Source organism: Heptranchias perlo, chromosome 23 (genome assembly GCF_035084215.1).
Source record: "Heptranchias perlo isolate sHepPer1 chromosome 23, sHepPer1.hap1, whole genome shotgun sequence".
NCBI lineage: Eukaryota > Metazoa > Chordata > Chondrichthyes > Hexanchiformes > Hexanchidae > Heptranchias > Heptranchias perlo.
This window is the reverse complement of record NC_090347.1, coordinates 29115649-29138065: the sequence shown is the minus strand read 5'-3', so window position 1 is coordinate 29138065 and position 22417 is coordinate 29115649. Positions and strand designations below refer to the sequence as shown.

Here is a 22417-nt window from a genome sequence, read left to right as displayed (position 1 = left end):
ACATAAAAGATCCTATGGCACTATTTGAAGAAGAACACAGAGTTCTCTCAGTGCCCCGGCCAGCATTTCTCTCTCACCCAACACTACCAAAAAGATTAACTGGTCATTGATCTCATCTACTGTTTGTGGGACCTTGTTATGCAGAAATTGGCTGCCATGTCAGGCCACATATCCATGCATATAAAGTAATTCTTTGCCTCTGAAACATTTTGGAACATGAAAGAAACTAAATAAATGCAAGTCCTTTCTTTCTCTCCCACAGTAACAGTTTTCCAAAATAAACATGACTAATGAAAAGAAGTCACTTGCTTAATAGTGCAACCCTGATGAGCAAAGTTCCTGGTATGTAGGTCTTCAAAAGAAATCTGATGTCTAATGAAATATAGGCAGCTATGACATTTGGATTAATTTGATAATTTAGGATTGAGATGGGAAGAGGAAATAAACAAACTTTGGATTTCCACCAAATCTTTAAGTAATTTCTTATCAGTTACTAGAAACTGTGTGTCCATAAGTTCTGAAACTTGATCTGGGAGTTGGAGTAAATTTAGTTAGTTCATCAAATCTCAACCAGATTGTCCCAGGGATAAAGGGGAAATCAGACAATGGAGAGGATGCCAGTCTACTCCTGCATTGCTCAAGCAACAACTTGAATGTATATAGCACCTTGAACATAGAAAAATATCCCAAAGCACTTCACAGAAACGTAATCATGAAAATGGATGCCAATCAAAGAAGAAAATATTAGGTGTGACAAAACGCTTGGAAAAAGAGGTGGTTTTTAAGGAGGATCTTGAGAGAAGAGGGAGGTAGAGAAGCGGATGGGTTTCGGAAGGAAATTCCAGAGCTTGGGGCTAAGGCAGCTGAAGGCACAGCTGCCAATGGTATGGCAAAGGGAGGGAATGATGCATAAGGACAGAGTCAGATAAATTGAGAGTTTGGGGGGCGAATAGTTATAGGGCTGGAGGAGGTTACAGAGATAGGGAGGGGCGAGGCCACAAGTGGAATTAAACTCAGATGAGAATTTTAAATTTAAGCCAACGTGGGTCAGTGATGACATGGACAATGGGCAAGTGGGACTTGGATACATTAGCGGAGTTTAGGATGAACTGAAGTTTACGGAAGATGGAAGATGGGAAGTTGGCCTAGAGAGCAATGGAATTGCCAAGTCTGAAGGCGACAAAGGCGTGGATGAAGGTTTCAGGGACAGATGTGCTGAGGAAGGGTGGAGGTTGGCGATATAGGCGGTCTTTGTGATGGAGAGGATATGGGGTCATAAGCTCATCATAGGGTCAGATAGGACGCCATGGTTATGAAAAGTCTGGTTCAGCCTGAGATAATGGCTGGGGAGGGGGGTGGAGTTGTTGGTAAAGGTTTGTGGCAGAGGCTGAAGACTAGGTCGTCCCAATGTTTAACAGGAGGATATTACGACTCATCCAAGCCTGGATGTCAGACAAGCAGTCTGACAATACAGAGGCAGTGGAGGTCAAAAGATGTGGTGGAGTTGGGTGTTGTCAGCATACACGTGGAAGCTGACTCTGTGTCTTTGAATGATGTTGCCAAGGGGATAGTGTGACGATGTGGATGAGGAGGTGGCCTCGGGAAGATTCTTTGGGAGCCCTGGAAGTAATGGTGTGGGGATAGGACGAGAAGCTGTTGCTGGAGATGCTTTGGCTATGATTTGGATAGGTTAGAGTGGAACCAAGCGATTGGCAGTCTTCCCAAGCTGGACAACGGTGGAGGAGGATGCAGTGGTCGACTGTGTCAAAGACTGCACACAGTTCAAGGAGACATAATGCATCAAGGTCATAGTCACAGAAAATGTTGTTTGTGACTTTGGTCATAGGCGGAAACCTGATTGGAGAGATTCAAATGTAGTTACGGGAAAGAAGGGCATAGATTTTGGCCGTGACAAAACGTTCAAGGACTTGAGAGGAAAAAGAACATGCTTCTTGATAGCTTGCTTGGTTAGCTGTATGGAAGGGGTGTCCTGCCTTTCTGAAAACTTCTTAAAAAGAAGCTGCTTTCAGCTCACTCATTCCATAATAAAATGCTCAATGGGCTTACTAGCAAATATGAAAAATATTTCTGGTACCTTTAAGTCAAGATTTTGTCTCTTAAGTTGTTAGATCAGTGGGAGATGAGTCCAGAGAAGAGGCAAAATATATTGAGAGAATTAAGAGGGAGGATTGAGAAACAGCTGCTCTGTTCAAAGCATAAACACGAAACTGGTGCTATCTTGTCTTGACCTGTGCATTGTTAGAAAATGTGCTGTAGAGTAATAGTTTGTGTTTTTCACCTGTGGCTTTAAGCAAGTACTTTGAGCTTCACATTATTAAGAAGCTCATGTTTTACCACAACAAGGCTATATTTAGATTTGAAGTAAATGAACCCACCTACATTATGTAACCTGTATTTTAGTTTGCGCTATTATTTTTATGCAAGCAATTATTTTTAATTATTATTTTGATCATATAACATGTTCATATTTGAAAAAAATGTAAACCCTTTGAGGACTGAAGAATCTTTTGTAGTTTCTTAATAAAAATAAACATACTTTGGTGTTGTGTTTAAAACTGATTTTAAGACTTTGCTTTCATTTGTGTTCTGAAAAATTCGGCAAAGACCAATACTTTGGCGATTTAGTGGACTAATTGTGTGGAGCTGCTATTTAATGGATACTTTCCGTGATGGTTGTGATAATGGAAATCTCCACGCACACACAAACTCCTGGTGGTACAGCCAAAACTTTACATGTTGCTTTTGCTGGAAAATCAAGAAGGACTCAGACATAGAAATGTCATGGCCACATTTATAATTTTATGCGTCTACCAATACGAATATCTTTTTTTAATGATTATCATTAACCAATTTGTCTCCTTAGCTGAGCAGTAAATGTGCTGTACATACTTGCGTATACGGTGGTCCACATACAAGATGACCCCACTAAAAACCTGAAACAAATCCAAGAAAAGCCTCTACCTACCAAATTCTCACACTTCATCTTGACTGACATCCACAAATACATTTTTTTCTTTATTGTTTCTCATTTCAACCAGCGTGTTCCTATCTGCTGTTGCTCTACTCCTCCATCTTGAGATATTCGAATGACTGATCTCCCTCCTGATTTCTGCCCTGGATCTCCCCCTGCAGATTTTTCAATTTCTTCCTGTACCTCCCCTGCTGGGCTGTCTCTAATTTTAAATCAGTAATGAAAGATTGGCCAGGAGTCAGGAGGGACAGTGCTACGGCAACAGAGTGGAGGAAGAGTTGACAGCCAAGCTGATAGGATTGGACTGATATGGTGCTGCTGTTGGTTCCAACTTCTTTGGTGACATTGTTTCACCGGGGGGAAACCAGCTTGGAGCAAAATCCGAGGGACAATATGGCCCATGTCGAAGGGAACCCCACCCCTACTTTGTCTCAAATTGGCACAATCATTTCTAATCTTCTGTGAGTATATACAGAAGGCTGCAGATTGTGCGTCCCTTATAAATTCTTATTTTTTTCTGCTTGTGCAGACGTGTAGTTTTGGGTTAAATAATTGAATTTGTTCTGCAGGAAATAAAATCTGCTCATTAGATTTACTAGACTGGCCAGTGTGGAAAGAAAGAACTTGCAATTATAAAACACCTTTCATATTCTCAGGGTGTCCCAAAGCGCTTCACCGACATTGAAGTTCTTGTGAAGTGTAGTCATTGTTGTTTTGTAGGCTAATGTAGTCATTTTGTCGAGTTGCTCTACCAAAAAGGGACACAATAGTTGGGCCTAATAACTCTTCATTCTTAAATAAGATTTGCTCCTGCAGGTGAAAACACTGAATATATTTTTGACCATGCATTATAATTACCTGGACATTGACTATTGAGTGAAAAATCGAATTCAAATAAATTGCCAGTGTATTTTCAGTGACCTGTCAGCAAGATGATCATTGTGAATTTCAGCAAGAAGTGGTGCACCTTTCATGATGGTTTCAAATGTCTGAATTCTCAAGTTAAAATTTTGAGTAAATCCCATTCCAAGAACAAGTTTGCTGCAGGCAAACGGTTTCCCCAGTTTGTTACGGGCTGTTTTTTCCACTCAATGACTTGGCCACCCAATGAAATCTAGTCCTTAAAGAGGATTAAATTCCTGATAACAGCAAGTTTTTAAAAAATGTTGTTCAGTTTCACTCCAAAGCCTAATGGAAAGGAGCAACAATTTGCTGAGTGAGATACCTTACTACTATTCAGTAACTTCTGCTGTAAATATAAGAAACTTACTGTGTTGTGCATCATAGGGTCCTCCACTGGAATGCATATGGTTGAGAAGCAGTTTATTCCTTGGAATTAATGACTGTAGTGAAAAAGTAAATGATTTTAAGACCATTTCCTGATCCAAGCTCATTCTGTTCCTTGGAAATTGATCTGAATAGCAGCCTACTTTTATTTGCCTCAGTAACCAACTGCAATCTTTGACATGAATAATCATTTGGCAGAGCCGTTTCAGAAATGCTATTGCAGACTACGAAAGGTTAAACATAAGTTTTCACTTTTACATACAAGCACATATTGGTCAATTTTGTTAAAGGCAAATCTCCTATTTTCTGTTTGTACACCATCTTTGTCTCGCCTAATGCTGCAGATGCTCTATTATAAGCCACTGGTTTTAATGCTGTGGTTCTAAGGGCTTGAATAGCCTATTGTTTTCTGTTACTTTACATTAAGTGATTTGGTATAACTTTGTGAGCCTCATTCACACAGATGGCTATATAATTCCATTATATTATTTCAGTCTGACGCACTGTGTGTTTTCTTTGCCAGTGGTATTTTACAAAAGGAAACATGGAAAAGTTCTTTTGAGTGCAGGTCAATTCTAATAAGCACATAACCAGTTTGCCAAGAAAATTAATGATTGGTTTCACGTTTTTATTAACTGCAGACAAAAATAGGCAATTTGCAAATCTGTCTACAATTTGATCATGCATACAACTATCAATTCAATCTAAATTTGAAGCAAAGTAGATAACAATTAGCAGAAGTATATATTTTACATAAATTTGTTTCATCTCCTATGTGTGCTCTAGTCTTCATATGAAATTTGCTGATAAATTGACTGTTTAGTAAGCTTTAAGAGGACAAATAATTGTGGAATATGAAACTTGGATCACCAATAATGTAAATGGTTGTTTTTGGAATGTTGATAGCCTGTGTTTCGATCTGAAATGTGTTCATCCGTAGTCCATTGTTGCATACTTTCTTCAGGACGTTCACTCTCATTGTTGAAATGCAGATTTGCTGGGGGAATGGTGTCTCAGTGAGTTACCACACTGTATTTTTGCTTCTTTAGAGTCCTGGGATTAAATCCAACATGGACTGACATGAAAAAATTTCCTGTCTGCCAAATGTGAGGGTGTACGTAGAATGAGTGGGTATTCGTAATCAGGTTCTCACAGTGGACAAAATTGTCCATAATTCAGCACTAATTACCATTAAATTGGCAATCTCACTGAAAGAGGCCAGATGAATAACTGGTGTGGAAAGTAGAAAAAAAAATCTCACTGGTGCAGTGGAGTTGCTCTTTAGAGAATGGAATTGCCGCACACTGATGGGGCACAGTAGAGGGAGCTTTACTCTGTATCTGCCCCGTGTTATTACCTGACTTGGGAGTGCTTGAAACTGATGCACGGTGCCAAAAGTGGAGAAGCATTGCATTCCTCAGCACTGTCATCACTCATTTTGATGACCACAAGATTTAAAAACAAACAGTATATTTCAATGCACTTAACTTTAGATCCTGGCTACTCTAAAGCAAATTTGGTAAGAGGAAGCTCTGTCTAAGTATCACCACTCCCAGTTATCTGCAACACAAGTTATGCTGTTACATTTTCTTTTTGTGGTGCATTGCACCGTCAGTAATGTTGTTGTTTCTCATTTGAATTTGAGTTGGGTGCTGACATGAACATGCTGGTGACTCAATCAGTTTGTTGTGAACGGTCTAAATTCAACACTTTTTGGTGCATCTAAGTACATGTTTCCACTCATCAGCTTCTTAGCAACATCCTTGATGTTGTAATCATCTGCTGCAGGTACATGCCAAAGAATGTACCAATTGTGGTACTAGCTGGGTTGCCCAGTGAAAATATAAATTGGGCTACTCGCTGAAGCCATATACACATTCCAAATTCACACACTGATCTTGACATTCGATGGCTGTTCAAACTGTACACAAAGTAGCTTCGCTTTGTTTACTTTTATTCTCTAATCTTCCCATTTTATTACTCAGTTATATAATAAAAACCTCTGAATGTTGTACTATCCTATTTCAAGGAGTTTTAGATCAAACTTTCAGGACATGCTGCTTTTATAATACACAATTCTTTATAATTCTCACCATAATGTGTAATTAATGGAGCAACCTGGAGATGTCGTCAAGTCCACTAATTGTAAATTGCAGCTTCTTTGGAGGATTCAGGTTTGTATAAGTGTGTCATTCTAGCTGCAATACGCTCGAGCGATTTGTATTCTAGTTCTTGAATGAAGAGAACTGTAGAGCTGACAATGCATTTAATTGATTTAGATGCTGTTTTTTTTTAAAAAAGTTATTTTCCCCAAAAGCTCAGATTAAAATCAAGATTTTTTTTATAAGGCCTAGTAATTTTTCTCCCCATTATTCTGATTCACTATATGCATTAGGCTATTCTCGTTGTAATAGACTCAATTCTATCAGTACACAACAAGTAAAATTGGCCACTTTGAGATTCTGCAGTTCTCTTCAGTTCTGGTTTCCTAGAAGGACTGAGAGGGTTCAAGCAGCTCGCAACATGCAGTGGATGTGACACTTGTATTAAAAATAATAGACTTTGTTTCAAAAATGGAATATAAAACGGGTCCATTGGCTGAATAATTATAGTGTTGAATGTAACCTCCAATATGTGTGCTCAGCATTTTATATGTTGCTTTACTTAAAGGTCAATGGCTAAAGAGTAACTTAAATCCTATATGTAATTTGGGATCAAATTACAGTCACTGAAAACTGAATACTTAGATTGAGTAGAATTTTTTTTAATTCGAAAAGTCAATTGGCTCTTAACAATCCATTGTAAATTTAATTTACTCATGTTTAGTCTAATATATAAGCATAAAACAATAAAAGATGTTTAGGTGCCGAAAGTAAGACTTACTTCATTATTCCTTTCTCATGCAGTATGTAACCAAAGTTGGTAAGGGGCTATACCAACGTGCAAAACCCAAAGCTGAACCATCAGCATCACCTTTTCCAGAGAAACAGCCTTTGATCAATGATGAAGCTGTTATACGATCAGTGCAGCAAATTCCTGCAATTACGCCACATCCGTCCAGTCTTCAAGAGGGTGATGACAGCACGACAGAGAAAACAGCAATGGCTGAGGTAGCTGAGGATAAAGTGACTGCCCAACATATCAGGGAAGCCAAACAGTGGAAGGAGGTGAAATTGCAACTATCGGATCTACCAGGGATCTATGCAAGACTGTCTAAAATTAAACTCACAGGTACAGTATGATGTCTGCTTCTACGTCCAGTAATATGGAGAACAGTGCTGTAAGGAGTTGGTTTCAGTCTCTACAAACAAACTACATTTATATTGCCACATTTTCATTAGTGCAAAGTGGTTTTGGGCACATGTCAACAGAAAGCTGGCAGTATAATTCAGTAGACTTACCAAGTGCAATAAAGCCCTGAGGTGTGAGATCTCCAGGAGGCCAAAAACATGCAGTATAAATACAACATGATTCCGGGGCACTTTCTGGATATAAACATTATAGATACATTTTCAGATCACAGCAAAGTTTGGTCCAGAATAACTAAATTCTAGTACAAATCTAGCCAGAAGTATAGTGTACCGACCTCATGCAATTTTTCTAGGTCAGCTTACTTCAATAATTGTTCAAAATTTGCATTGCAGCTTTGGCCTCGTGTATGGAGCCAGATTAATGGGGTTCTTAGAAAATTGTGTAGATGAAATTTAGTTAAATGGCCGTGTAGGGGCAAAAAAATTCTTACAGATGTTAGAAAGGTTCAGGAGGTATTTTAAGCCATCGCCAGCCTTTTGCAAGGCTTGAGACAGAGAGGGGGAAAGAAGTGCCAAGTAAAAATTAAGAGGAATACCCAAGTGGAAGCATGACGGTGAGTTTGGGGACAAGTGATGGATGGTGAAGTGGGCATTATTCTGCTTGAGGTGAATGTGAGAGGAATTGCTCACTTTAGCGTACCACAGTACCTTCCCCATTGGACAACAGTGCAGCATCCTTGCAGTAAGCCTAAGGCATGAAGGACAAAGGTGACGCGATCTTCTAAACCATTGGCAGTGCTGTGCTTGTATTGCAGATTGGCTGCAGGTGTCTGTGCAGCAAATGGCAAATCTCTTCAATGGGATCACTGTTGATCCAGAGTCTGAGGAGGCAGCTATTCTTAAGTAGATATGCCAAGGCCTGCAGGTAGGGTTTGCAGAAAAATAGGATGTGTCGCTTGGACGACTGCTGATCTTCCTGGCATACCTTATTACCTCCTCAGGACGTACCAAACCATTTCATATTCAAGGACTTTCTTTTAAAGCGTAGTCACTTATGTTGGCAGCCAATTTGCGTAGAGCAAAAACCTACAAATGGTAAATGACCATTTATGCTGTTTTTGGTTGTAAGGGGTAAATGTTGGCCAGGACATAAGGAGAAGCTCCTCATCTTTGTGTTGTGCCGTGGGACCGTCTATGCCCACCTAAACGCAGATGGTGCCTTATTCTAACACCTCATCTGAAAGATGGCACCTCCAACAGTGCAGCATACTTAGTATTGCACTGAGATGTCAGACTGAATTATATGCTATGGCCTGGTACCACTTTAGCTATAAAAAAAGTGTATTTGGGGTACACCCAGACCAATTCCTATCATAAACTTTAGCTTCACTTGCTGCCTGCCAGGAACACAAAGATGCCTTGTGGCTTCCTCAAAAAACCAGTAGTGGAAGGACTAATTTTCATGTGCTTTCATTTTACATCAGTTCCTGTTCTGCTGAAGTCGTGTGAATGCTTCACTTAACAGTCGTCTTTTCAGTGACTTAACAGACAACAATAGACTTTTTATTTTGGGACACTTAAAGCCAAACCTGCCATAATGAGTAAGTAAATTGTGCTTCTCACCACCCCCCCCAAAAAAAAATCCATAAATTGATCTTAAAAAGCATTTCAGAAGTATTGAAAAAATCTAATAAAAACAATGCAGTACTAAAAAATTATGAACTTTGTAGCAAAAAACAAAATTCAAAGCCTGTTCTTCTCGAAGAACTCCATTATATTCATTCAACATGGGTATTGTAGGGGAAAAGAGCAATCCAGTGCAAAAAGCTGGAAAGTTGCATCAGGTATTGATTTAAATGCTTTTGCATGGTTTCTGGGTCCTTAATGAAGCTACGACATAAACTGTATGCACCTAATGCAGCCAGATAGAAAAACACAGGCAGAAGGAATCGGGTGCAACACACATCTAATGAATGCTCCCCCAATGTTCTGATTTCCTCCTATACATGTTCTGTACCTGTGCTATTAGTGTGGAATTGCCCAAAAATCTGCCCTTGTGTCAGAGGCCAGGGGGCATCCACAGTGGATAAATGCACCACATAGGCTGGAAATTGACTGCTGCAATCCCAAATCTGTACTGAGCAGATCTCATCCAGGGTGTTGGGGATGGAATAGTTGGCCTCAATATCCCCTAGCTGAAGAGAGTAAACACCAACCAGGGACCCTGCTCCTGATCATTGTCCAGTCACCTCTGCAAGAAAGTGCACATATGCGGATGTTGGATAAACTTGTAGCCCCCCACTATCTAAGCTCACGTGTGAAGAATGTCCATTTGGGCTCGTTACTAAAAGGCTGCCAGCAATCACTGTAACTGTACCCAGGAGAAATTTGAAAGGGGGGGGAAGGTAGAGAAGTTACAGACTTAATTTCAAAAAATGTAAGAGGATGATCTTGATTGTCACTCGCAACAAATGTAATTTGGCACTGCAATAGTTACATGAACACCTAGTGAGAAGATTTGATTGAATATTTCAATTGTTGGTGAAATTATGTAATATAACCAAAAAATGATATTTTTTATCTGAATAGATACTGTTTGTATTTTGGGTTAAACTGTTTCTCAAACATGTCCAGTGAGTTTTTCCCTGACTATCTCTGTCACCTTCTGGTCCACCCGGTTCTTAAAGTTTTGCTATCTGTTTTGTTTTTTGTCACTTTTTCTGTGGTTTTTTTGTAATTTCTGGAGCATTTGCTGTATGAAGAAGAACTAGCTTTAAAAAGCTGTTGCAGAGCATGCTTTTAAGACTACACAAGTCTTTCATTATATGGCGTATATCATTAAAGGCTGGGTCAAATTACAGAGAAATCTAGGCTACAATGAGGTGTTACTAGTGTATTAAGAATGTTGATGTCTTAGCATAACCTCAAGAGTAGAGATCAAAGGCTTGTGCTACCCCATCACACAATTTTAAAATACACAATTGTTGTCAAGGCAAAAATAAAATTGTCTGTTACTCTTAACATTCTGAAACCATGAAATATTGATGGCTGCATGAAATAAACTGCATTGTCCCATATAACATACTGTTGTGCATAGCATCCCTAATGTTTGGGAATGTGCTGGATGAAGCTGTAAGCCTTAAGGGTGTTTCAGACCTTTACCAATATTCTTTCTGTTATGTGAACTGTCTTTTCAGCGTTTTCTCCAGAGAAGTTGGTGCCTCTGTTCTTGTTGTTACTATGTCTGTTGGATTTTTCTCTATAGCTCCAGGTCTTGTAACTGGAAGAGATGGGATTTTTACAGCATGGCTGACTGAGATAATAAGGTCAGCTGACAGGAAAAGAGAGTTCTAAAAGAAAAGAACAAACTAACTTGCATTCATATAGTGCCTTTCTCATCCTCAGAACGTCCCAAAGCGATTCACAACCAATGATTTGCTTTTGGAAGTGTAGTGACTGTTATGTAAGCAAACATGACAGTCAGTTTGTGCTCAGCAAGGTCCTACATGCAGCAATGAGATAAATGACCAGATAGTCTGTTTTTGGAGATGTCGATTGAGGGATAAATGTTGGCAAGGTACCACAGATCCACCTGAACAGACAGGTGGGGCCTCAGTGTAACAATTCATCCAAAAGACTGCCCCTCTGACAAGCAGCACTCCCTCAGTTCTGCACTGAAGTGTCAGCCTAGATTATGTGCTTAAGTCCTGGAGTGGGGCTTGAATCCCATAGCCTTTACGCTCAGAGGTGAGAGTGCGACCACTAAGCCAAATTAGTGATAAATATTTTTTTAAAACAGAGGTAAAAACACTCTTTACTGTTACATGAACTATGCAATAGGCTTCTATATTTTTTTAAAAAAAGAGTTCCTACTTTTACCCTTATAGGATTTAAATGTGAATCTTGCAACACAATGCTCTATGCCAGCAGAAATTAGAGATACTTCCAGTGCTGGACACTTTTTTAATCTCCGGCAGCATCTAGAGTACACTGGCCCGATGAGGGGGAATCAAATGGTCATTTATATTTATTCCATGACCTCAGGATGTCCCAAAGCACTTTAAAGCCAATAAAGTACTTTTTAAGTATAGTCACTGTTGTAATGTACAGAAATGTGGCAGCCAATTTACACACTGCAAGGTCCCACAGTCAGCAATGAGATGTATGACCAGATAATCTGTTTTAGTGATGTTGGTTGAGGGATAAATATTGCCCATGACACCAGGAGAACTCCCCTGCTCTTCTTCAAAATAGTGCAATGGGATCTTTTACGTCCACCTGAGAGGGCAGACGAGGCCTCGGTTTATCATTTCATCTGAAAGCCAAGTGTGGATCGGTATTTTTGGGAGAGGAATGAAAGATAGTAGCCTGGTTACATTTTTCATTTTAATATGCTTTAAATCAAATTTGATTTCTGTATTAGGACCCATAAACTGTGAAGGGACTGATCTGTTCAGTGGCGGAATTCATTTCTTTGGCTTGAATCTATGTAAAATACCAGACTGCAGTCAGTGAGTATCCTGGGATTGAAAATGTTCATTTGAAGGTAATATTTGTCCAGGCACCAATTCTTTTCCCTTACATTCCATGGTGTTTGCTTAAACAGAACATAACATCTGGATATAAGGAACATTTGTTTTCCATAACACAGATGCCATTTAAGAGGGTTCCACTTACTGTATTCTTTATATCCTTTGAGTGCAATTTTAAAAAAAATTGTTCCTTTATTCACTGCTGTAGTTTGAATCAAAGAATGCCATGCAATTCATTTCCATGACATGGGACAGGATTGTTTTGTAAGTTTCATTCATTATGGCACTAAAGAAAGTGTTTGTTGCTTCTGTTAATTGACCACTTAGAATAATTAACTAAAAGGATCCATTAAAACAATTTAATTGCCATTGCAGCTGCATTTATGGGATGAAATGCATCTTGCAAGGTCAGTGGTGGCAACTAAACAAGCCATTTGTTCTCCACTTGCCTTTTATACAGATCAGTTGTGTAGGCAAAATTATTGTAACAAATGAACAAAGCAATTCTAAATTTGACATTTAATTAACTACCCAACTGCTACTGACCACTTCAATAACAGCACAGAAATTAATTTCACCATGTTCAGGAATGTTAATGGAAAAGGCCAGTTTCATGATGTGACTTTTGTTAGTCATTTTTGTTAATTTGTTTCAAAACTAGCACTCTAATCTGTCTATTTTCTGCTGTTTGCTCAACAGATAATCTTATTGTTAATCGAGTCTTGCACATAGCCCATAGTTGGCACAAAATCAAAATGCTTTAATTTTTAACTTTGCATATATAATTAGAGAAGACCTCATACCCACTTTAACAGAAGGGACCCACTTGTGGATAACGGAAAGCGGAAGACCATCGGCAGTCTTCAAATTTTGAAATTATTGAGCTGGAAGAAGGAAAAGTAGTGTTCCCTTCCTCCAGATTATTATAGCCGAAGAACAATGAAACAGAACAGCAGAATCCTCTCGAGTATTGACTTCAGTACAATGCACTGAAGATACATATATAATTGATGAGGGAACTCTGAGACTTGGGATAACAGCCACTGAAGGTGTTACCTGAAGGCTGTATTTGAGAACACATGCTCAAATGTCCAGGATTTGGTGCCTACTGTGTTGGGTTGCATAAAGGCAAGCAACTTCTACTGAAACTAGGCACCTCTAATTGGTGGAACTATTATTTGATGGGTATGGTGTGTGTCCACTGCTGTGGCCAAAGGATGGTGGTAGTGCACTCATACATTTTCTGGTGAGTTGTGCTGCTCATTGTTCTGCGCGTAAGGAACCCCTGCTACCTCCTGCTCACTTAACAAAGATTCAAAATTAGTGGTCCTGGCTGGATAAGCAATGGGAAGATTATCATTGTTCTGTATTATTAAGATGTGTGATTTTAGCTGATTAAATTCCAACAGTACCCCGTACACACTTTGGCGGGGCGGGTGGGTGGGTGGGTGGTGGGTGGCGTTGGAGTGCTCCCTAACTTTATCTCTGTGCCTAAACACTCCTGACTTGGGTAAGTTTAGGTGTGTCCTGATACATTTGCATTCCATATCGGGTAAACAGAAATTCTACAGGACTGGTTTGGTTTGGAGATTGTTAAATATGGTGACATGTTTCTGCATGTGTCACACGTGTGGCTAACCAAAACCAAAAACTGCACTTTAATTTTAAACAATCTTGAAAACATTTAACTCTTTTAGGTAACTCTCCCGGTCCTGAAGCCTCAACTCCTGTTGGTCTCCTAACCAGATATTCAGTTACAAAAAAATAATTTTGGTTGTTACGCACCATGCAAGTATGTTCAGAACCTCAGTGCCCATATGTCATAGCTATATTTAAACTCTACATAAAGGGAACCCATCATGAGTATATGCATCATGAACCTAGAAACTAATGAGCAACCACTACTAAAAATTATGGTATTAGATGACATCTGATACTTGTAATGAGCCAACAGCTACCTTATTCTATAAGCCTGGCAGAAAAAGGATACCAACATCTGTATGTTGTGTAATTAAACAAGAGTAGGGAATTTAGTAATTTATCAAGTGATTAAACTGTACTGCAACAAGATATTTGGAGTCCAGTAATTTGTTGTTATCTGGTATTGGCAAAAATCCAGGAGAGGAAATGATTAAGACAGTCATTTTAAAAAGTTTTATCGGCAGCCTGGTACTCACCAGTGATGAGCATGCTAACATGCTGTGAAATGGAGTGGGTAAACTCAGGTGGGTCCTTATAGTTTCCCACAAAGGCACTTTTGGGGAAGGTACTTTGCCAGAGCAAGAGAGGATAATTTCCAGGGAGTTTCATTGCTTACTGGTTCTTCCACAGTTTCTACTGCCTGATTTAAAAGATGACATAAGCAGAGATCTGGGAGCAAGACTGCTCGTCTGCACTCTTAGGCAATACTGCATGGTGCTGGAGGCAGGAGAGGGGAGACTAAAAGATAACCAGGAAAAACAGAATGTACTAGCCCAAACTTTTAATATGTTTAACATTACTGGAAGCAATAAATGTCAATTCTATATTACCTGAAAATACACTACTAATCTACACCCTCGTACATCAGAATATGCAAATAATTTTACCTGTGACTTTCCATTTCTCTATACTGTGAGATATTGCCTCAACAGTGTTTTTTGATGTATTGTTTTGTGTATTCATCAGTGCAGTCAGTCACTTTGATGTGACATGATTACATTTGTAGAAACACAGGCAGGTTTGAGAGAAAATGTGAGTATTATGCAAAGTAACAGATGGCTGTGGGATGAATTTCAGAGGTGTAGGAGGTCCCTAGTTGACTTGAGCTGATGTGTACACAAGCTTCAGCCACTTACGGACATTATGGCCTCAAACTGATGCAGGACTGCCTAGTTTGTGTAATTTAGTCCCAAACATTTGAGCAACATACCCAATTGTTACAAGGTAGATTTTTGTTTTGTTCATGTGTATTATAGCTGGAAACTGTTCGTTGTATTCTGTGCATTGCTGTTACTGTATTTATAATAGGAAGTAATTCATAGAAGAGGCATGATAAATTTTGCTTTGGAACCAAATATGTCAGACTCAGCCGCAGCAATATGACCACAGCCATAATTTCAGGTGGTGAGCTAACTTTGTATCTTGGATGGTTTGTGCCGATACAGCTGGTACAAGTTGAGTAGCTGACAGATATGGTAAAAAAGTGAGGGAATAGATAGGGAGAAGGGTTTACCAAAAACCAGAATGATTCTTGGCAAGGCAGTAATAAATTTTATATATAGGCAGTTTTCTCTTGTCACAATGTCCTGACATACTGGTTGAGTTGTCGCAAGATCTGTCTCTTCCATTTCCAGGACTGTACATTGGTTCCAGTCATCTTGTAAGGTCAGATATTATCCAATCGATTTTTTTTTAAGGTAGGCACTTGAAGATAGTATTTAAGCAGTATAGCTGTGAATTGTACTGTGCTGTAGATGAAAAAATGTTCCAACATACAACACAACCGTTGGCCCTGATATTAATGGGAAGGCGGGGAGGGTGCGGGGGAGCATGGTAGCACATGGTAAGCCTGGGGGCGTAGAGGCCCTGCCGATCTACAGCAGGAGGTGGCAGCTGAGGAGCCTTGGGGATGGTCCCTGGCAGTTAGTGGGGGGGAAGCTCAGGGCTGCGATCGGGAGGGGGTGGTGGGAGGGAGCCTGAGAGGTCGGGGCCGCGATCAGTAGGGGGGAGGGGGTAGCCCGGCTCGAGGGAGGCCCAAAACATCCTTGTGAGGCCCAGAGGAGCACTCCTGCCCCTCCTGGCCCACGAGAACTCCTGCCCCTCCTGGCCCACAAGAGAACCTGAAAAATACATTTTAAACTTACCTTCTGGCCCAGGATTGGCTCCCGGCAGGTTTTACCTAATGGGGAAGCCAACACTGCACCCCCCCCCACCCACCCCTGCTCAAGCCTCAGGTTGATAGTGCAGATCAGGTCCTGATAACATCATTGTACTCTACATGATATAACGCTACTGCCCTTTTCTTCACTCTTGCCTCAAAATTCCTCTGACCCTTTTCTCCTATAGCATTTGCCATTTGTTTCATGCACGAATGGAAGAAGCTTTGATTTAGATGATGGAAGGCGGACCGTGGAAGATGGGAACATGGCAAAACACCCGGGCATTGCTTTCGCACCCGACCCATTGGCCAGGGTAATTACCAAACACTGTTGAGTATGAGGCCAGCTTGAATAGCTGACTACAAAATGGATACAGCACTGAAAAGTATGCTGATAGAAGTAAAGATTCAATCAAGCTCCCTCAATCTTAATCACTGGGTTCAATTTAAGCAAATCTCATGCAACCTGATTTTAATTCTATTAATTACGAAAATACCATTCATATTTATAACCATTTCTGAAGTCCATAAAAGTGGGACATGCTGTTGGGAGTATATTTAGTTGTCTCAAATTAAAAAATTTTAATTTTTAAAATGTACTTTTTTACTCCAGCATTGGGTGTTTTGGATTGTTTCCTTTTTTTTGTCAGCGTTATTTGTTATTTTTTTCTGGTGGTGTCATGGTAACTATCAACACTTAAAATATGTACAGAATACACTTTTACACATTGTAGGGTTGATGTACAGAGGGGATTTATTACTTTATTGATCTTGTGAATACATCAACAAATAATTTTTAAAAAATGGATCAGCACTGAATCCTCCAGACTGCAGCCTCTCCAATCCTGACCTCTTCGTTTTTAAAATGAAAATCTCTCCATGCTGTCTCGAAACCCATTCCAGCCACATTCTTGGCCCATGTATAAGGCAAAGGAGATGTACAATTAGCATTAAACTGATATAGCCACTGAAAGTGGCATAAAGGATGTTTGACTGATTTTTCCAACTATTATCGAAGACAGAAACTTCTTAAAATGTGACCAGAAAAGTGCACTATAATGAGATTTTCTGAAATTATAGGTGATTTCCTTTCTTCCTGTTTCTTGTTTCTTTCAGCTTTAGTTGCAACAACTGCGTCTGCTGGATTTGCAATGGCACCTGTACCCTTTGACCTTAGCTGTTTCTTTCTCGCCTCCATTGGAACAGGCCTTGCTTCCTGTGCTGCCAACTCCATTAACCAGGTGAGTTATTCATTTTAACACAAACCAGGCCAATAGCAGAGCACATTTGTGTAGGGATGTGAGTTTCACCACCTTCCCTGGGTAGGAAACGTTTTACTAGTGACTGTTAAAAGCATTGGACCTTCTCCACTAGCAAAGCAAAATCTTCAATGCCACATGATTTGTAATAAAGATAATCTCATTGAAAGTAGTCCTGCTGTTGATGTAAAAGTGGCAAAGAAAATAATTGAAAAGCCTTTGAAATTCTGCCAGAATTTAAATATATTGGTAAGTGCACTAAATTGTGTTATAAGCAATAGGTCAGGAAGAGTTTAATTTTTTAAAGTTGCTTAACGGGCATTATGCACCAGGTTATTTTAATTATTGAACCAATTGTACTCACGATACTGTATACTGATGAGGAATGTGCTCGTATCAACATTGCATGTCTATGGATTTCACATGTGGACTTTGAAGCAGTGGTTTATTTTTGTTCATAACTGGTACCTTTCTGTCTGCTGAAGGCTAGTAGCCTTGACCAATGAGACCAAATTATATTGTAATGCAAGTTTTCGATCCCAGATAATCAATGTTTAAGAAAAACATTGGCATGAAGAAAGAACTTGTGTTTATATAGCATCTTCCAAATCTTTGGGATGTCCCAAAGTGCTTCACAGCTGATGAGGTACTTTTGAAGTTAGTCACTGTTGCGATGTGGTCCAATGCAACAGCCAATTTGTGCGCTGCAAAGTCCCACAAACAGCAAATGAGATAAATGACCAATGAACTTGCTTTGGTGCTGTTAGGCGAGGGTTGAATGTTGACTAGGACACCGAACTCCCTGATGATCTTTGAATGATGCCATGGGATGTTTTGCGTCCACTGAATAAGCAGACACGATCTCGGTTAAACAACTCATCTGAAAGATGACACCTCAGACAGTACAGCACTCCCTCAGTGCTGTACTGAAGTCAACCTAGATTTTTTGCTCCAGTCCTCGAGTGGAACTTGAACCCATGACCTTCTGACACCAAGACAATAGTGGCACCAACTGAACCCAGCTGACTATTACATGTTTATGATCTGCTGTAGATACCTTCTTGGGTTCAGTGGCATCAGATGCTCCAATAAGCAGTTTGAACGTATTACTTTTATGGGAATTGACTCGCACTGTCCGATATCTACTTGTATGAGAGTGTAACCTTGGTGGGGGGGGGGGGGGGGGGGGAAGAGAGGTGATAATCCCTTGTGAACTGAACTGGATATTCATGTCATTTGCATGTATACTTCTTTGCACAGTCCACCTTTGGAGAGATTAAACACTTGGTTACACAAAGCTTGATACAAAACAATATGTTGCTTTATTTTACAGGTGAACATACAGAGCAGCAGTTCTTATCAAACTTACTTGATTTAATCAATACAACTTATCATTATGTAAAAGTACAAAATAAAGAACATGCCACCCTTCCGCACATTAGTGAGTCATCTTACTTGACTCAAAAAAAAAAGGACTTCTAACTATCCCTCCAGCATTTCTAACCTTTTTAGTCCCTGAAAGTCATTGAAGCTTTCTCTTTTTAAAAACCTAGCAGACTGCCTATGTCTGTGTCTCCATGTTTTATCTTCCTCTGTTCACAGCTGGAAGGGAAGGTCTGCCAGACTCCCTGCTGAACACCTGGAACCATCAACTTCCCAACACAGTAGATGTGAGGTGTTTATCAATAACCAAGACAAGCTAATTTGCTTATTATTTACAGCCTTTAGAGAAAATAACTCTGTTAGCATATTAACCACCTTTAGTATAGGGGCCTCTTCTTTTTAAAAAAAACTTGCATGAATACACTTTGCTTTAAAAATCTAACATTAAGAGTAACTTGTTCCCAAATCTTTTTCTGTTGCAAAATGATGAAAAAAATGCCAAAAGATGACACTGACATTTAAAAATCTGACATGAATTTCCAGTTCCACTTCACCATAGCAACACACATTGGCTGATACATGGGTGTATCTCAGCATGCACAAGTTCTTCTGCCGTGGAAGATTTGAAGAGTGATGGTCATGACCGCTACCAGCCTTTCTTCACCTTCAAAATACGTTCAGCACAATAGCTTTTTTGCCAAAATCTATTTCTTCACTCAACAAAGTTAACTTCAGTGTCTCTGGCAATACTTTTTGAGGAATGCAGCAGTTTTATTCAAAAGTCTTGCAAATGTCTACAGTTTAGAGAATTGGTATGATTATAGAATTTAATAAGATGTTGTTTTATAAGCAAATTAAAAAATGCAGTAATTTACTTAATTTGAAATATGGTAGCACTGTGGGAGAACCTTCACCACACGGACTGCAGCGGTTCAAGAAGGCGGCTCACCACCACCTTCTCTAGGGCAATTAGGGATGGGCAATAAATGCTGGCCTCGCCAGCGATGCCCACATCCCATGAACGAATTAAAAAAAAAAGTTAAAAGGGGTAATATAGGAATTTGGATATTGTTTTTCTCAATTTTGCTATAGCTTTGCTACTAAATTACTTTACTTTATCAAATGATGTTACTTCAATGTGAGCATAGCTTATTATTTGCCAATTGCCCTTGAAACATGTGCTACACCATAGTCCAAGTGCTAATGATAGTTTGATGTTTGCTTTCTCTCATATTTACTTATCAATTAAATCTAAATTGTTCAACCACTGTAGCTGAGTAAAGCAGTTCAAAGTTTATGCTTTTTTTTAATTAAGGGATAATAGAAATCATTCTAGAACTTGAGTTTGCCACTTATTAGCTCATTCGACTGTTTTGCAGTAACCAGCTTACACCAGCACTGTAATGATTTTGCTTTTCCTGATGTTAGGTGACAAACCAGAGCTTTGCTGTTTACACTGGGAGTTCACAACATGGCAGTTCTAGTAAGAGTTAAAATTGTACAAATTAATTGTAATCTGAAAATGTTTCATGGAAGTGCTAGTTCTACACCAATATAGATTGCAATTTTACTGAAGACTTCTGATCTGTTACTGAAGATGCATGAACTGCATGTAACTGAGTGTAATGTTCTCCATTGCAAATGGAGGTTACTTATGTAGGCTTAACAAACATTTCCATTATATACTTATGCTTTGGGTCAAGACCTGCAGCTGGGCATGTTGCATTTTCTTGCTCTAAATGCATTGCAAGTATCACTGTGAAGAAAGGTAAAACTTGTTTTTTTTCCCCCCAATGATATTACCACTTTGTTTATCTTGCCACAGGAAATACTCTGGCAATTATGCATTTGACTTTCCTAGTGTTATTTTTTCAGCTGTTGGAAAAGCAATGGTTACCAGCAGGACCACAGAGCTACAAATATAGATTATGTTTTTCAAGCCATGAGGAGTCATTTGGACAGACCTTACTCAATTTGAGCACATGCTAGAGAGCAACATTCCACAGAAGTGGAGTATAAATACCTGATCGGCCTCTGTGAAGTCTGCTTGGTTTTAGCCAGACAGGTTGCCTTAAGCAGTGACGCTTTCTTTCATCTCTTAGTTGATGAAGTGATTGTGATAGCGACATGTCAAAACATTCCTTGGTGGTTTCATGATGTTGCTTTAGAACTACAGATGAAGATATTAATGTCATTTACATTTTGTGAACTGGCACAGTGCATGTTTTTAATTAGTAATAGATAAGGTTTTATTTGATAAACTATAAAATAATATAAACTGGAGAGTAAGCTCATGAAGGCCAGTAAAGCGTGTAAATAAGAATTAATTTTACTGCAAACCTAAAACAGGGTAATACTATTTTGTTGACGCATAGCATACATTTCTGCAATTATCCATTTAGTGCCTGTGTTGTTATTTACTCTTATAATGAAGCTTCCAAGAAATTAATCTTACCCAATTTCCATCATACCAATGCCATAAGTTCTTGTCTGCTCATTTACTTCAATCCGGAATGGGGTAAAGAATAAACTACTTTTATGTTGCCGTTCGAGTCACAACTTGATCTGAAATGCCCAATTTGTACATAAAATATATGAATACAAAAAATTATCTTACAATCGTGCAACACAGAAATTATCTTTAGACATCTCCAAATAAAACCTTATAATAATATGGGAGCTGAAGGCACATTAAATTCACTTGATTACATATCTTCACCTATATCAACATTGAAGTATAACACTGAGGCCTTTATTACCACTTCACCCGGACTGAATTAGGGCGTAAAAGTCAAAAACTATCATTTAAAATAAGAATTTAAACCATATGTAATCATATGATAAATGCCTAGCACTGAATTTTAGGCAGCAATTGAATTTCACTGCTCAGCTAACAATCATGAACTGCTGAATTTTTTTTCTATAATGTCAGTCAAGCCATTTGATTGAATTACTGGCTGTCGGTTATCCTGTAGTTACCCTGAGCAACAAGGAAAAACTGCCTCCTTTGTGATTAGAAACAAAATATTGCATCTCCTTTGGCTCTCAGCAGACAAACAATCATCAGTCAAAAGATGGTGGTGGAGTGGGTATTTTTTTTCTCAATTCAATTGGCTAAATTCCAAGAGAACATGATCAGTGTAAATTTATTTGACAGAGTCACAGCAAACAGTTTACCTTAGACTGAATGTATAAATAATAGGATAGTCCCGCAGGGATCCAATTTAGCATAATTGCCCCAAGCACATCAGCCATAATTTTTACTTAGTTCGAATTAGCTTGTGAATCGGGCAAGATCAAAGCTTGACGCCTATAATAAATACTGTTTAATATACCCACAGATCTTTTGTTTTAAAGTAAGACAGGTAAGTTTGAATTGATACAAGTAGTTTACATTAGTGACTGGTTCTTGGCTGAATCATAATTTTAGGATTACATGGATACCTGTGTGATTGATCTGAGCAGCTGTATGTAGAAGTGATGGATCTCTTGCCAAGGTCTTGGTTCACAAATAATCATCACACTGGGAACAAAAGCATTCCAGAATGATCAAAATGAGAAAAAGTAGTTAAGGAAAAGAACAAAGGAAAAACTATCGTTTAAGCCATCTTTTTCAGGTTTGTCTGAGTTCTACTTAAAAGTACAATTGTTGTCTTTGACTTGTCAAACTAGCTTTCATGGACTGATCCAGCAACTCTACCTGAAACCCTGTCATTTGCTTTAAATTTAGCCTCATATTGTTTAAGTTGTTCCAAGTTCTTAGCAATGTTCAAAAAAGGATATTGTCGATTGATAGTGCCACAACATTCGTTCTTCCCATTTCACTTATACCATGGCGCAATGGTAGCACTCTT

At 39.1% G+C, this 22417-nt stretch overlaps 1 protein-coding gene across 2 annotated transcripts in view; it reads left to right on the top strand.

Moving 5' to 3' along the window:
• cox10 (cytochrome c oxidase assembly factor heme A:farnesyltransferase COX10) overlaps nt 1-22417 on the top strand; it is a 108901-nt gene that overhangs the window by 11807 nt on the left and 74677 nt on the right. For both annotated transcript variants that reach the window (XM_068004283.1, XM_068004284.1), the window contains exons 3-4: nt 7186-7510; nt 17038-17162. In XM_068004283.1, coding sequence (XP_067860384.1) covers nt 7186-7510; nt 17038-17162 — 450 coding nt within the window. The remainder of the gene's footprint in view (nt 1-7185; nt 7511-17037; nt 17163-22417) is intronic.